The 16,879-nt window shown below is 41.9% G+C and overlaps 1 protein-coding gene across 1 annotated transcript in view; it reads left to right on the top strand.

Annotated features, from left to right (window-relative positions):
* Positions 1–314: 314 nt before the first annotated feature.
* Positions 315–16,879, top strand: part of SEPTIN9 (septin 9) — a 618,133-nt gene continuing 601,568 nt past the window's right edge. The window contains exon 1 of the mRNA XM_053709672.1: positions 315–398. Coding sequence (XP_053565647.1) covers positions 380–398 — 19 coding nt within the window. The 5' untranslated portion in view covers positions 315–379. The remainder of the gene's footprint in view (positions 399–16,879) is intronic.

Below are 16,879 nucleotides of genomic sequence, written 5' to 3'. Positions count from 1 at the left end.
GCTAGCAATCTAAACTATCCTATTTAGGAGAAGCCCAAGGAAACCAGCAAACGTATGACCTACAAATACAAGCCGGTAACACATGCTTCTTTGTTCAGCATTTCTCAATCCTCTTTAACATTGTTGAGAGTTAACTCCTTGTCTTCCAGTAAAGTTTAAGAGAGCTGTTTAACAAGTAGAGGGGGTGCCACTGCCCACAAACCCTTTCCTCCCAGTTCATGTTGGTGCTTTCCATAAATGTGTAAAAGTTCACTAAAGGTGTGTTCGCACAGATGGGAGTGTACAGCGTGTGTCTCCTCTCAGCACTCCTCTCTCTCCTGGGAGGTCACAATTCCTAGACGATCTCAAAGGAGGAAGCTGCTGAGAGACCGGGGGGACTATGAGGAAATCATACACAGGTAAGGGGGACCCCAAATACTCTGCACCCTGACACCTGCAGGGTAACAGCTCCTTGATTATTTTATCAGGATTGAAACAGTTACAGCAAGCAAACATTACAGGTTAAATAACTGCACCTTCACTGTGTACTGCGTACTATAGATTTCTATCTACAGTGCATGGGTAATATAGCAAAGCCTGGCACCGCTGTATACTGCGTACTATATTCTGTCTACAGTGCATGGGTAATATAGCAAAGCCTGGCACCGCTGTATACTGCGTACTATATTCTGTCTACAGTGCATGGGTAATATAGCAAAGCCTGGCACCGCTGTATACTGCGTACTATAGATTTCTATCTACAGTGCATGGGTAATATAGCAAAGCCTGGCACCGCTGTATACTGCGTACTATATTCTGTCTACAGTGCATGGGTAATATAGCAAATCCTGGCACCGCTGTATACTGCGTACTATATTCTGTCTACAGTGCATGGGTAATATAGCAAAGCCTGGCACCGCTGTATACTGCGTACTATATTCTGTCTACAGTGCATGGGTAATATAGCAAAGCCTGGCACCGCTGTATACTGCGTACTATATTCTGTCTACAGTGCATGGGTAATATAGCAAAGCCTGGCACCGCTGTATACTGCGTACTATAGATTTCTATCTACAGTGCATGGGTAATATAGCAAAGCCTGGCACCGCTGTATACTGCGTACTATATTCTGTCTACAGTGCATGGGTAATATAGCAAAGCCTGGCACCGCTGTATACTGCGTACTATATTCTGTCTACAGTGCATGGGTAATATAGCAAAGCCTGGCACCGCTGTATACTGCGTACTATATTCTGTCTACAGTGCATGGGTAATATAGCAAAGCCTGGCACCGCTGTATACTGCGTACTATATTCTGTCTACAGTGCATGGGTAATATAGCAAAGCCTGGCACCGCTGTATACTGCGTACTATATTCTATCTACAGTGCATGGGTAATATAGCAAAGCCTGGCACCGCTGTATACTGCGTACTATATTCTGTCTACAGTGCATGGGTAATATAGCAAAGCCTGGCACCGCTGTATACTGCGTACTATATTCTGTCTACAGTGCATGGGTAATATAGCAAAGCCTGGCACCACTGTATACTGCGTACTATATTCTGTCTACAGTGCATGGGTAATATAGCAAAGCCTGGCACCGCTGTATACTGCGTACTATATTCTGTCTACAGTGCATGGGTAATATAGCAAAGCCTGGCACCACTGTATACTGCGTACTATATTCTGTCTACAGTGCATGGGTAATATAGCAAAGCCTGGCACCACTGTATACTGCGTACTATATTCTGTCTACAGTGCATGGGTAATATAGCAAAGCCTGGCACCGCTGTATACTGCGTACTATAGATTTCTGTCTACAGTGCATGGGTAATATAGCAAAGCCTGGCACCGCTGTATACTGCGTACTATATTCTGTCTACAGTGCATGGGTAATATAGCAAAGCCTGGCACCGCTGTATACTGCGTACTATAGATTTCTATCTACAGTGCATGGGTAATATAGCAAAGCCTGGCACCGCTGTATACTGCGTACTATAGATTTCTATCTACAGTGCATGGGTAATATAGCAAAGCCTGGCACCGCTGTATACTGCGTACTATATTCTGTCTACAGTGCATGGGTAATATAGCAAAGCCTGGCACCGCTGTATACTGCGTACTATATTCTGTCTACAGTGCATGGGTAATATAGCAAAGCCTGGCACCGCTGTATACTGCGTACTATATTCTGTCTACAGTGCATGGGTAATATAGCAAAGCCTGGCACCGCTGTATACTGCGTACTATATTCTGTCTACAGTGCATGGGTAATATAGCAAAGCCTGGCACCGCTGTATACTGCGTACTATATTCTGTCTACAGTGCATGGGTAATATAGCAAAGCCTGGCACCGCTGTATACTGCGTACTATATTCTATCTACAGTGCATGGGTAATATAGCAAAGCCTGGCACCGCTGTATACTGCGTACTATATTCTGTCTACAGTGCATGGGTAATATAGCAAAGCCTGGCACCGCTGTATACTGCGTACTATATTCTGTCTACAGTGCATGGGTAATATAGCAAAGCCTGGCACCGCTGTGTACTGCGTACTATATTCTGTCTACAGTGCATGGGTAATATAGCAAAGCCTGGCACCGCTGTGTACTGCGTACTATATTCTGTCTACAGTGCATGGGTAATATAGCAAAGCCTGGCACCGCTGTATACTGCGTACTATAGATTTCTGTCTACAGTGCATGGGTAATATAGCAAAGCCTGGCACCGCTGTATACTGCGTACTATAGATTTCTGTCTACAGTGCATGGGTAATATAGCAAAGCCTGGCACCACTGTATACTGCGTACTATAGATTTCTGTCTACAGTGCATGGGTAATATAGCAAAGCCTGGCACCGCTGTATACTGCGTACTATAGATTTCTGTCTACAGTGCATGGGTAATATAGCAAAGCCTGGCACCGCTGTGTACTGCGTACTATATTCTGTCTACAGTGCATGGGTAATATAGCAAAGCCTGGCACCGCTGTATACTGCGTACTATATTCTGTCTACAGTGCATGGGTAATATAGCAAAGCCTGGCACCGCTGTATACTGCGTACTATAGATTTCTGTCTACAGTGCATGGGTAATATAGCAAAGCCTGGCACCACTGTATACTGCGTACTATATTCTGTCTACAGTGCATGGGTAATATAGCAAAGCCTGGCACCGCTGTGGGTATAGGGTATCTGGTGTACAAGTCATATGGACTGAGAAGCCCCCACTCCCTGCAGAGCTCACAGGCTAAGAATCTCTCTAACCTGCTTTAGAGTCAGCTGGCAGGGGAGGAGTTAACTGTTTGACTGCCAGAGAGGGCTTGAACACAAGATTGTGAATAAGCCATTTGCAACTCTCTGGAAGTTAAGGGGTTAAGTTATTTTACTGGAACTTTGCTCTGACCTTGCACGATTTTAAAAAAAATCATATTCACTATAAAAGAGATGTTTGTTTGCAAGTATGTGGGTGAGAAACGTCACAGTGTAGGATGGAAAGAGATGCAAGATTATATATATATATACAGTATATATATATATATATATAGAGAGAGAGAGAGAGAGAGAGTGTGAGAGAGAGAGTGTGAGAGTGTGAGAGTGAGAGTGATCATGTTCATTGACAGACTCAGATTTAATGTGGGAAGTTACGGAATGACTAAGGGTTCATGTCAGCAGATGCAGTGCTGTAACAACATGTGGATATAGAATTGCTTTGGGGTTTAACATGATTGTAAAACACTTCGGGGATCACATAGGATTTAAATAAATATGAAACGTGCTGAATGGCGGGGAGCTCTTTGTGTGGGCTACCAGGCTTACTTTGTGAGTGCAAGCTCTGCGTATCAGAGAGGCCCTCATTTCCGTGCAGTGCTGTAGCCCTCCTTGTGCACAGTAAAGAGTTAAACAAGCAGCTGATGCCCAGTAATCTGCATTGTCAGCACCATAAACCTGCAGTGGTATGACAGGTAGTGAGATAACACTGAGGTCAGTAGGCTGCTACATATCAATAAAAGAGACGTTCAGAATAGGATGTGTGTGCAGCATGAAAACTCAGCTAATCATTAAATGGCTGCACAGTAGAGGTGGTACAAGAATTTCATGTTTTTATTATTTTTAAAAACATAAGGAATTGATTCATGTGACTTACCTGAGTCCTGGTGATTAGGTAGTGCCTGTCTGGCAAGGGGGGTCATAAAAACTGTATTATGGGGCATTGTGTGATATATAGTGCTCTTGAAAAATACAAAAAAGTACAAACTCCTGAAATCTTATTGAGATTTTGGAACTAAAGAGCTACCCAAGGTCAAAAGTTGCTTTGCCAAAGTCACAAGGAGAACTAACTCTAGGATTATGTTTAGGGTTTTCTAAGTTTGCTGTGTGTGCTGAGCTGTCTGTTTACAGAGTGCAGACATTTATCTACCTGCAGGGAAATGGAACAAGGTGTGTGCAACCAGAATGTGCTTGTGCGTAGTTATGTTACACATCTGCATACAGAATGTGCTTGTGCGTAGTTATGTTACACATCTGCATACAGAATGTGCTTGTGCGTAGTTATGTTACACATCTGCATACAGAATGTGCTTGTGCGTAGTTATGTTACACATCTGCATACAGAATGTGCTTGTGCGTAGTTATGTTACACATCTGCATACAGAATGTGCTTGTGCTTAGTTATGTTACACATCTGCATACAGAATGTGCTTGTGCGTAGTTATGTTACACATCTGCATACAGAATGTGCTTGTGCGTAGTTATGTTACACATCTGCATACAGAATGTGCTTGTGCGTAGTTATGTTACACATCTGCATACAGAATGTGCTTGTGCGTAGTTATGTTACACATCTGCATCCAGAATGTGCTTGTGCGTAGTTATGTTACACATCTGCATACAGAATGTGCTTGTGCGTAGTTATGTTACACATCTGCATACAGAATGTGCTTGTGTGTAGTTATGTTACACACCTGCAACCAGAATGTGCTTGTGCGTAGTTATGTTACACATCTGCATACAGAATGTGCTTGTGCGTAGTTATGTTACACATCTGCATACAGAATGTGCTTGTGCGTAGTTATGTTACACATCTGCATACAGAATGTGCTTGTGCGTAGTTATGTTAAACATCTGCATACAGAATGTGCTTGTGTGTAGTTATGTTACACACCTGCAACCAGAATGTGCTTGTGCGTAGTTATGTTAGACATCTGCATACGGAAATGTGCTTGTGCGTAGTTATGTTACACATCTGCATCCAGAATGTGCTTGTGCGTAGTTATGTTACACATCTGCATACAGAATGTGCTTGTGCGTAGTAATGTTACACATCTGTATATTTAAATGTGCTTGTGCCTAGATTTGTTACACATCAGCATCCAGAATGTGCTTGTGTGTAAATATGTTGAACATCTACATCCAGAAATGTGTAAGTAATGTGCTTATGCCTAATATGTTGCATATCTGCATCCAGTCATGTATTTATGCCTAGGTATTTGTGTAACAGTATGCAAGCAGAGATGTATTTGTGTAACAGTATGTAAGCAGAGGTTTATTTGTGTAACAGTATGCAAGCAGAGATGTATTTGTGTAACAGTATGCAAACAGAGATGTGTTTGGGTAACAGTATGCAAGCAGATACACATTTGTGTAACAGTATGCAAGAAGAGATGTATCTGTAACAGTATTCAAGAAGAGATGTATTTGTGTAACAGTATGCAAGCAGAGATGTATTTGTGTAACAGTATGCAGAGATGTGTTTGGGTAACAGTATGCAAGCAGATACATATTTGTGTAACAATATGCAAGCAGAGATGTATTTGTGTAGCAGTATACAAGAAGAGATGTATTTGCTTAACAGTATGAAAGCAGCAAAGTATTTTTGTAACAGTATGTAAGCAGAGGTTTATTTGTGTAACAGTATGCAAGCAGAGATGTATTTGTGTAACAGTATGCAAGCAGACATGTATTTGTGTAACGGTATCTAAGCAGAGATGTATTTGTGTAACAGTATGCAAGCAGAGGTGTGTTTGGGTAACAGTATGCAAGCAGAGATATATTTGTGTAACAGTGTGCAAGTAGAGATATTTGTGTAACAGTATGCAAGCAGAGATGTATTTGGGTAACAGTATGCAAGCAGAGACATATTTGTGTAACAGTATGCAAGCAGAGATATATTTGTGTAACAGTATGCAAGCAGAGATATATTTGTGTAACAGTATGCAAGTAGATATGTATTTGTGTAACAGTATGCAAGCAGATACATATTTGTGTAACAGTATGCAAGCAGAGATATATTTGGGTAACAGTATGCAAGCAGAAATATATTTGGGTAACAGTATGCAAGCAGAGATGTATTTGTGTAACAGTATGCAAGCAGAGATATGTTTGTGTAATAGTATGCAAGCAGAGATATGTTTGTGTAATAGTATGCAAGCAGAGATGTATTTGTGTAACAGTATGCAAGCAGAGATATATTTGTGTAACAGTATGCAAGCAGAGATGCATTTGTGTAACATGCAAGCAGAGATATGTTTGTGTAATGGTATGCAAGCAGAGATGTATTTGTGTAACAGTATGCAGAGATGTGTTTGGGTAACAGTATGCAAGCAGATACATATTTGTGTAACAGTATGCAAGCAGAGATGTATTTGTGTAGCAGTATACAAGAAGAGATGTATTTGCTTAACAGTATGAAAGCAGCAAAGTATTTTCTCCAACATAGGTGTGTCCGGTCCACGGCGTCATCCTTACTTGTGGGATATTCTCTTCCCCAACAGGAAATGGCAAAGAGCCCAGCAAAGCTGGTCACATGATCCCTCCTAGGCTCCGCCTACCCCAGTCATTCTCTTTGCCGTTGTACAGGCAACATCTCCACGGAGATGGCTTAGAGTTTTTTAGTGTTTAACTGTAGTTTTTATTATTCAATCAAGAGTTTGTTATTTTGAAATAGTGCTGGTATGTACTATTTACTCAGAAACAGAAAAGAGATGAAGATTTCTGTTTGTATGAGGAAAATGATTTTAGCAACCGTAACTAAAATCCATGGCTGTTCCACACAGGACTGTTGAGAGCAATTAACTTCAGTTGGGGGAACAGTGTGCAGTCTCTTGCTGCTTGAGGTATGACACATTCTAACAAGACGATGTAATGCTGGAAGCTGTCATTTTCCCTATGGGATCCGGTAAGCCATGTTTATTACGATCATAAATAAGGGCTTCACAAGGGCTTATTAAGACTGTAGACTGTTTCTGGGCTAAATCGATTCATTATTAACACATATTTAGCCTTGAGGAATCATTTTATCTGGGTATTTTGATATAATAATATCGGCAGGCACTGTATTAGACACCTTATTCTTTAGGGGCTTTCCCAAAGCTTAAGCAGAGCCTCATTTTCGCGCCGGTGTGGCGCACTTGTTTTTGAGAGGCATGGCATGCAGTCGCATGTGAGAGGAGCTCTGATACTTAGAAAAGACTTTCTGAAGGCGTCATTTGGTATCGTATTCCCCTTTGGGCTTGGTTGGGTCTCAGCAAAGCAGATACCAGGGACTGTAAAGGGGTTAAAGTTTAAAACAGCTCCGGTTCCGTTATTTTAAGGGTTAAAGCTTCCAAATTTGGTGTGCAATACTTTTAAGGCTTTAAGACACTGTGGTGAAAATTTGGTGAATTTTGAACAATTCCTTCATGTTTTTTCGCAATTGCAGTAATAAAGTGTGTTCAGTTTAAAATTTAAAGTGACAGTATCGGTTTTATTTTAAAACGTTTTTGTACTTTGTTATCAAGTTTATGCCTGTTTAACATGTCTGAACTACCAGATAGACTGTGTTCTGAATGTGGGGAAGCCAGAATTCCTATTCATTTAAATAAATGTGATTTATGTGATAATGACAATGATGCCCAAGATGATTCCTCAAGTGAGGGGAGTAAGCATGGTACTGCATCATTCCCTCCTTCGTCTACACGAGTCTTGCCCACTCAGGAGGCCCCTAGTACATCTAGCGCGCCAATACTCCTTACTATGCAACAATTAACGGCTGTAATGGATAATTCTGTCAAAAACATTTTAGCCAAAATGAACCCTTGTCAGCGTAAGCGTGGCTGCTCTGTTTTAGATACTGAAGAGCATGACGACGCTGATATTAATATCTCTGAAGGGCCCCTAACCCAGTCTGATGGGGCCAGGGAGGTTTTGTCTGAGGGAGAAATTACTGATTCAGGGAACATTTCTCAACAGGCTGAACCTGATGTGATTGCATTTAAATTTAAGTTGGAACATCTCCGCATTCTGCTTAAGGAGGTATTATCCACTCTGGATGATTGTGAAAAGTTGGTCATCCCAGAGAAACTATGTAAAATGGACAAGTTCCTTGAGGTGCCGGGGCTCCCAGAAGCTTTTCCTATACCCAAGCGGGTGGCGGACATTGTTAATAAAGAATGGGAAAGGCCCGGTATTCCTTTCGTCCCTCCCCCCATATTTAAAAAATTGTTTCCTATGGTCGACCCCAGAAAGGACTTATGGCAGACAGTCCCCAAGGTCGAGGGAGCGGTTTCCACTTTAAACAAACGCACCACTATACCCATAGAGGATAGTTGTGCTTTCAAAGATCCTACGGATAAAAAATTAGAAGGTTTGCTTAAAAAGATGTTTGTTCAGCAGGGTTACCTTCTACAACCAATTTCATGCATTGTCCCTGTCGCTACAGCCGCATGTTTCTGGTTCGATGAGCTGATAAAGACGCTCGATAGTGATTCTCCTCCTTATGAGGAGATTATGGACAGAATCAATGCTCTCAAATTGGCTAATTCTTTCACCCTAGACGCCACTTTGCAATTGGCTAGGTTAGCGGCTAAGAATTCTGGGTTTGCTATTGTGGCGCGCAGAGCGCTTTGGTTGAAATCTTGGTCGGCTGATGCGTCTTCCAAGAACAAGCTACTAAACATTCCTTTCAAGGGGAAAACGCTGTTTGGCCCTGACTTGAAAGAGATTATCTCTGATATCACTGGGGGTAAGGGCCACGCCCTTCCTCAGGATCGGCCTTTCAAGGCAAAAAATAGACCTAATTTTCGTCCCTTTCGTAAAAACGGACCAGCCCAAAGTGCTACGTCCTCTAAGCAAGAGGGTAATACTTCTCAAGCCAAGCCAGCTTGGAGACCAATGCAAGGCTGGAACAAGGGAAAGCAGGCCAAGAAACCTGCCACTGCTACCAAGACAGCATGAAATGTTGGCCCCCGATCCGGGACCGGATCTGGTGGGGGGCAGACTCTCTCTCTTCGCTCAGGCTTGGGCAAGAGATGTTCTGGATCCTTGGGCGCTAGAAATAGTCTCCCAAGGTTATCTTCTGGAATTCAAGGGACTTCCCCCAAGGGGGAGGTTCCACAGGTCTCAGTTGTCTTCAGACCACATAAAAAGACAGGCGTTCTTACATTGTGTAGAAGACCTGTTAAAAATGGGAGTGATTCATCCAGTTCCATTAAGAGAACAAGGGATGGGGTTCTACTCCAATCTGTTCATAGTTCCCAAAAAAGAGGGAACGTTCAGACCAATCTTAGATCTCAAGATCTTAAACAAGTTTCTCAAGGTTCCATCGTTCAAGATGGAAACCATTCGAACTATTCTTCCTTCCATCCAGGAAGGTCAATTCATGACCACGGTGGATTTAAAGGATGCGTATCTACATATTCCTATCCACAAGGAACATCATCGGTTCCTAAGGTTCGCATTCCTGGACAAACATTACCAGTTCGTGGCGCTTCCTTTCGGATTAGCCACTGCTCCAAGGATTTTCACAAAGGTACTAGGGTCCCTTCTAGCTGTGCTACGACCAAGGGGCGTTGCGGTAGTACCTTACTTGGACGACATTCTGATTCAAGCGTCGTCCCTTCCTCAAGCAAAGGCTCACACGGACATCGTCCTGGCCTTTCTCAGATCTCACGGATGGAAAGTGAACGTGGAAAAGAGTTCTCTATCCCTGTCAACAAGGGTTCCCTTCTTGGGAACAATTATAGACTCCTTAGAAATGAGGATTTTTCTGACAGAGGTCAGAAAAACAAAACTTCTAGATTCTTGTCGGATACTTCATTCCGTTCCTCTTCCTTCCATAGCTCAGTGCATGGAAGTGATCGGGTTGATGGTAGCGGCAATGGACATAGTTCCTTTTGCGCGCATTCATCTAAGACCATTACAACTGTGCATGCTCAGTCAGTGGAATGGGGACTATACAGACTTGTCTCCGAAGATACAAGTAAATCAGAGGACCAGAGACTCACTCCGTTGGTGGCTGTCCCTGGACAACCTGTCACAAGGGATGACATTCCGCAGACCAGAGTGGGTCATTGTCACGACCGACGCCAGTCTAATGGGCTGGGGCGCGGTCTGGGGATCCCTGAAAGCTCAGGGTCTTTGGTCTCGGGAAGAATCTCTTCTACCGATAAATATTCTGGAACTGAGAGCGATATTCAATGCTCTCAAGGCTTGGCCTCAGCTAGCGAGGACCAAGTTCATACGGTTTCAATCAGACAACATGACAACTGTTGCGTACATCAACCATCAGGGGGGAACAAGGAGTTCCCTAGCGATGGAAGAAGTGACCAAAATCATTCTATGGGCGGAGTCTCACTCCTGCCACCTGTCTGCTATCCACATCCCAGGAGTGGAAAATTGGGAAGCGGATTTTCTGAGTCGTCAGACATTGCATCCGGGGGAGTGGGAACTCCATCCGGAAATCTTTGCCCAAGTCACTCACCTGTGGGGCATTCCAGACATGGATCTGATGGCCTCTCGTCAGAACTTCAAAGTTCCTTGCTACGGGGCCAGATCCAGGGATCCCAAGGCGGCTCTAGTGGATGCACTAGTAGCACCTTGGACCTTCAAACTAGCTTATGTGTTCCCGCCATTTCCTCTCATCCCCAGGCTGGTAGCCAGGATCAATCAGGAGAGGGCGTCGGTGATCTTGATAGCTCCTGCGTGGCCACGCAGGACTTGGTATGCAGATCTGGTGAATATGTCATCGGCTCCACCTTGGAAGCTACCTTTGAGACGAGACCTTCTTGTTCAGGGTCCGTTCGAACATCCGAATCTGGTTTCACTCCAGCTGACTGCTTGGAGATTGAACGCTTGATTTTATCGAAGCGAGGATTCTCAGATTCTGTTATCGATACTCTTGTTCAGGCCAGAAAGCCTGTAACTAGAAAGATTTACCACAAAATTTGGAAAAAATATATCTGTTGGTGTGAATCTAAAGGATTCCCTTGGGACAAGGTTAAGATTCCTAGGATTCTATCCTTCCTTCAAGAAGGATTGGAAAAAGGATTATCTGCAAGTTCCCTGAAGGGACAGATTTCTGCCTTGTCGGTGTTACTTCACAAAAAGCTGGCAGCTGTGCCAGATGTTCAAGCCTTTGTTCAGGCTCTGGTTAGAATCAAGCCTGTTTACAAACCTTTGACTCCTCCTTGGAGTCTCAATTTAGTTCTTTCAGTTCTTCAGGGGGTTCCGTTTGAACCCTTACATTCCGTTGATATTAAGTTATTATCTTGGAAAGTTTTGTTTTTAGTTGCAATTTCTTCTGCTAGAAGAGTTTCAGAATTATCTGCTCTGCAGTGTTCTCCTCCTTATCTGGTGTTCCATGCAGATAAGGTGGTTTTACGTACTAAACCTGGTTTTCTTCCAAAAGTTGTTTCTAACAAAAACATTAACCAGGAGATTATCGTACCTTCTCTGTGTCCGAAACCAGTTTCAAAGAAGGAACGTTTGTTGCACAATTTGGATGTTGTTCGCGCTCTAAAATTCTATTTAGATGCTACAAAGGATTTTAGACAAACATCTTCCTTGTTTGTTGTTTATTCAGGTAAAAGGAGAGGTCAAAAAGCAACTTCTACCTCTCTCTCTTTTTGGATTAAAAGCATCATCAGATTGGCTTACGAGACTGCCGGACGGCAGCCTCCCGAAAGAATCACAGCTCATTCCACTAGGGCTGTGGCTTCCACATGGGCCTTCAAGAACGAGGCTTCTGTTGATCAGATATGTAGGGCAGCGACTTGGTCTTCACTGCACACTTTTACCAAATTTTACAAGTTTGATACTTTTGCTTCTTCTGAGGCTATTTTTGGGAGAAAGGTTTTGCAAGCCGTGGTGCCTTCCATTTAGGTGACCTGATTTGCTCCCTCCCTTCATCCGTGTCCTAAAGCTTTGGTATTGGTTCCCACAAGTAAGGATGACGCCGTGGACCGGACACACCTATGTTGGAGAAAACAGAATTTATGTTTACCTGATAAATTTCTTTCTCCAACGGTGTGTCCGGTCCACGGCCCGCCCTGGTTTTTTAATCAGGTCTGATAATTTATTTTCTTTAACTACAGTCACCACGGTACCATATGGTTTCTCCTATGCAAATATTCCTCCTTAACGTCGGTCGAATGACTGGGGTAGGCGGAGCCTAGGAGGGATCATGTGACCAGCTTTGCTGGGCTCTTTGCCATTTCCTGTTGGGGAAGAGAATATCCCACAAGTAAGGATGACGCCGTGGACCGGACACACCGTTGGAGAAAGAAATTTATCAGGTAAACATAAATTCTGTTTTTGTAACAGTATGTAAGCAGAGGTTTATTTGTGTAACAGTATGCAAGCAGAGCTGTATTTGTGTAACAGTATGCAAGCAGAGATGTATTTGTGTAACGGTATCTAAGCAGAGATGTATTTTTGTAACAGTATGCAAGCAGAGGTGTGTTTGGGTAACAGTATGCAAGCAGATATATATTTGTGTAACAGTATGCAAGCAGAGACATAATTGTGTAACAGTATGCAAGCAGAGATATATTTGTGTAACAGTGTGCAAGTAGAGATATATTTGTGTAACAGTATGCAAGCAGAGATGTATTTGGGTAACTGTATGCAAGCACAGACATATTTGTGTAACAGTATGCAAGCAGAGATATATTTGTGTAACAGTATACAAGCAGAGATATATTTGTGTAACAGTATGCAAGTAGATATGTATTTGTGTAACAGTATGCAAGCAGAGATGTATTTGTGTAACAGTATGCAAGCAGATACATATTTGTGTAACAGTATGCAAGCAGAGATATATTTGGGTAACAGTATGCAAGCAGAGATATATTTGGGTAACAGTATGCAAGCAGAGATGTATTTGTGTAACAGTATGCAAGCAGAGATATGTTTGTGTAATAGTATGCAAGCAGAGATATGTTTGTGTAATAGTATGCAAGCAGAGATGTATTTGTGTAACAGTATGCAAGCAGAGATATGTTTGTGTAATAGTATGCAAGCAGAGATATGTTTGTGTAATAGTATGCAAGCAGAGATGCATTTGTGTAACATTATGCAAGCAGAGGTTTATTTGTGTAACAGTATACAAGGAGCGATATATTTGTGTAACAGTATGCAAGCAGAGATATGTTTGTATAATGGTATGCAAGCAGAGATGTATTTGTGTAACAGTATGCAAGCAGAGGTTTTTTTGTGTAACAGTATGCAAGCAGAGATATATTTGTGTAACAGTATGCAAGCAGAGGTTTATTTGTGTAATAGTATGCAAGCAGAGATATATTTGTGTAACAGTATGCAAGCAGAGATGTTTTTGTGTAACAGTATGCAAGCAGAGATATATTTGTGTAACAGTATGCAAGGATAGATATAGTTGGGTAACAGTATGCAAGCAGAGATGTATTTGTGTTACAGTATGCAAGCAGAGGTTTATTTGTGTAACAGTATGCAAGCAGAGATATATTTGGGTAACAGTATGCAAGCAGAGATGTATTTGTGTAACAGTATGCAAGGAGAGATGTATTTGTGTAACAGTATGCAAGGAGAGATGTATTTGTGTAACAGTATGCATGCAGAGATGTATTTGTGTAACAGTATGCAAGGAGAGATATATTTGTGTAACAGTATGCAAGCAGAGATGTATTTGTGTAACAGTATGCAAGCAGAGATATATTTGTGTAACAGTATGCAAGGAGAGATGTATTTGTGTAACAGTATGCAAGGAGAGATGTATTTGTGTAACAGTATGTAAGCAGAGATGTATTTGTGTAACAGTATGCAAGCAGAGATGTATTTATGTAACAGTATGCAAGCAGAGATGTATTTATGTAACAGTATGCAAGCAGAGATGTATTTGTGTAACAGTATGCAAGCAGAGATATATTTGTGTAACAGTATGCAAGCAGAGGTTTATTTGTGTAATAGTATGCAAGCAGAGATGTATTTGTGTAACAGTATGCAAGCAGAGATGTATTTGTGTAACAGTATGCAAGGAGAGATGTATTTGTGTAACAGTATGCAAGCAGAGATGCATTTGTGTAACAGTATGCAAGCAGAGATGTATTTGTGTAACAGTATGCAAGCAGAGATGTATTTGTGTAACAGTATGCAAGGAGAGATGTATTTGTGTAACAGTATGCAAGGAGAGATGTATTTGTGTAACAGTATGCAAGCAGAGATGTATATGTGTAACAGTATGCAAGGAGAGATATATTTGTGTAACAGTATGCAAGCAGAGATGTATTTGTGTAACAGTATGCAAGCAGAGATGTATTTATGTAACAGTATGCAAGCAGAGATGTATTTGTGTAACAGTATGCAAGGAGAGATGTATTTGTGTAACAGTATGCAAGGAGAGATGTATTTGTGTAACAGTATGCAAGCAGAGATGTATTTGTGTAACAGTATGCAAGCAGAGATGTATTTGTGTAACAGTATGCAAGGAGAGATATATTTGTGTAACAGTATGCAAGCAGAGATATATTTGTGTAACAGTATGCAAGCAGAGGTTTATTTGTGTAATAATATGCAAGCAGAGATGTATTTGTGTAACAGTATGCAAGCAGAGATGTATTTGTGTAACAGTATGCAAGGAGAGATGTATTTGTGTAACAGTATGCAAGCAGAGATGCATTTGTGTAACAGTATGCAAGCAGAGATGTATTTGTGTAACAGTATGCAAGCAGAGATGTATTTGTGTAACAGTATGCAAGGAAAGATGTATTTGTGTAACAGTATGCAAGGAGAGATGTATTTGTGTAACAGTATGCAAGCAGAGATGTATATGTGTAACAGTATGCAAGGAGAGATATATTTGTGTAACAGTATGCAAGCAGAGATGTATTTGTGTAACAGTATGCAAGCAGAGATGTATTTATGTAACAGTATGCAAGCAGAGATGTATTTGTGTAACAGTATGCAAGCAGACATGTATTTGTGTAACAGTATGCAAGCAGAGATGTATTTGTGTAACAGTATGCAAGGAGAGATGTATTTGTGTAACAGTATGCAAGCAGAGATGTATTTATGTAACAGTATGCAAGCAGAGATGTATTTGTGTAACAGTATGCAAGCAGAGATGTATTTGTGTAACAGTATGCAAGCAGAGATGTATTTGTGTAACAGTATGCAAGCAGAGATGTATTTGTGTAACAGTATGCAAGCAGAGATGTATTTGTGTAACAGTATGCAAGCAGAGATGTATTTGTGTAACAGTATGCAAGGAGAGATGTATTTGTGTAACAGTATGCAAGGAGAGATGTATTTGTGTAACAGTATGCAAGCAGAGATGTATTTGTGTAACAGTATGCAAGCAGAGATGTATTTGTGTAACAGTATGCAAGGAGAGATGTACTTGTCCACTCTCTATATAAAGATTGAGTCTGCATTTTAATTCACAGATGTGCTTATGTAGGAATGTGTCTGCATTCACAGATGTGCTTGTGCAGGAATGTGTTTGCTGTGTGCATTCAGAATTGTCTTTGTGCACAGTTATATTGTAATTGTATATCCAGAGACATGCTTGTGCACAGTTTGCAGTCAGTATGCATTTAGAGTTGTCCTTCTACACAGTTGCGCTGATATTGTGCATTCATAGATGTGCTTGTGCATGGTTGTGCTGACTGTGCATCAATTGATGTGCTTGTGCATGGTTGTGCTGACTGTGCATCCATAGATGTGCTTGTGCACGGTTGGACTGACAGTATGCATCCATACATGTGCTTGTGCACAGTTGGACTGACAGTATGCATCCATAGGTATGCTTATGCACAGTTGGACTGACAGTATGCATCCATAGGTATGCTTATGCACAGTTGGACTGACAGTATGCATCCATAGGTATGCTTATGCACAGTTGGGCTGACAGTATGCATCCATAGGTATGCTTATGCACAGTTGGGCTGACAGTATGCATCCATAGGTATGCTTATGCACAGTTGGACTGAAAGTATGCATCCATAGGTATGCTTATGCACAGTTGGACTGGCAGTATGCATCCATAGGTATGCTTATGCACAGTTGGACTGACAGTATGCATCCATAGGTATGCTTATGCACAGTTGGACTGACAGTATTCATCCATAGGTATGCTTATGAACAGTTGGGCTGACAGTATGCATCCATAGGTATGCTTATGCACAGTTGGGCTGACAGTATGCATCCATAGGTGTGCTTGTCTACAGTTGGGCTGACAGTGGGCATCCAAAGATATGCTTGTGCACAGTTGGACTGGCAGTGTGCATTCATAGATATTCTTGTGAACAGTGTGCATCCATAGGTGTGCTTGTGCACAGTAGTGCTGATAGTGTGCATCCATAGGTGTGCTTGTGCACAGTAGTGCTGGCAGTGTGCATCCATAGGTGTGCTTGTGCACAGTTGTGCTGGCAGTGTGCATCCATAGGTGTGCTTGTGCACAGTTGTGCTGACAGTGTGCATCCATAGATGTGCTTGTGTTCTTTGTATTAAAAGATTTGGTTTGGCAGCGATGTGCCTGCGATATAAAATGAGCTTTTATTTGGGTGTGCGCTGGCTGCAGAGACCTGTAGTGAAGGAAATAGGGGCGTGCGGCTTGTTTCGCTCCCTCTCTCCTCCTGGCACGCCCACTTTAGGAAGTAAGAGGGTTATA

This window comes from Bombina bombina, chromosome 1 (assembly GCF_027579735.1).
Source record: "Bombina bombina isolate aBomBom1 chromosome 1, aBomBom1.pri, whole genome shotgun sequence".
Taxonomy (NCBI): domain Eukaryota; kingdom Metazoa; phylum Chordata; class Amphibia; order Anura; family Bombinatoridae; genus Bombina; species Bombina bombina.
The sequence above is the reverse complement of the archived record's forward strand: the minus strand, read 5'-3'. Positions and strand labels throughout refer to the sequence as shown.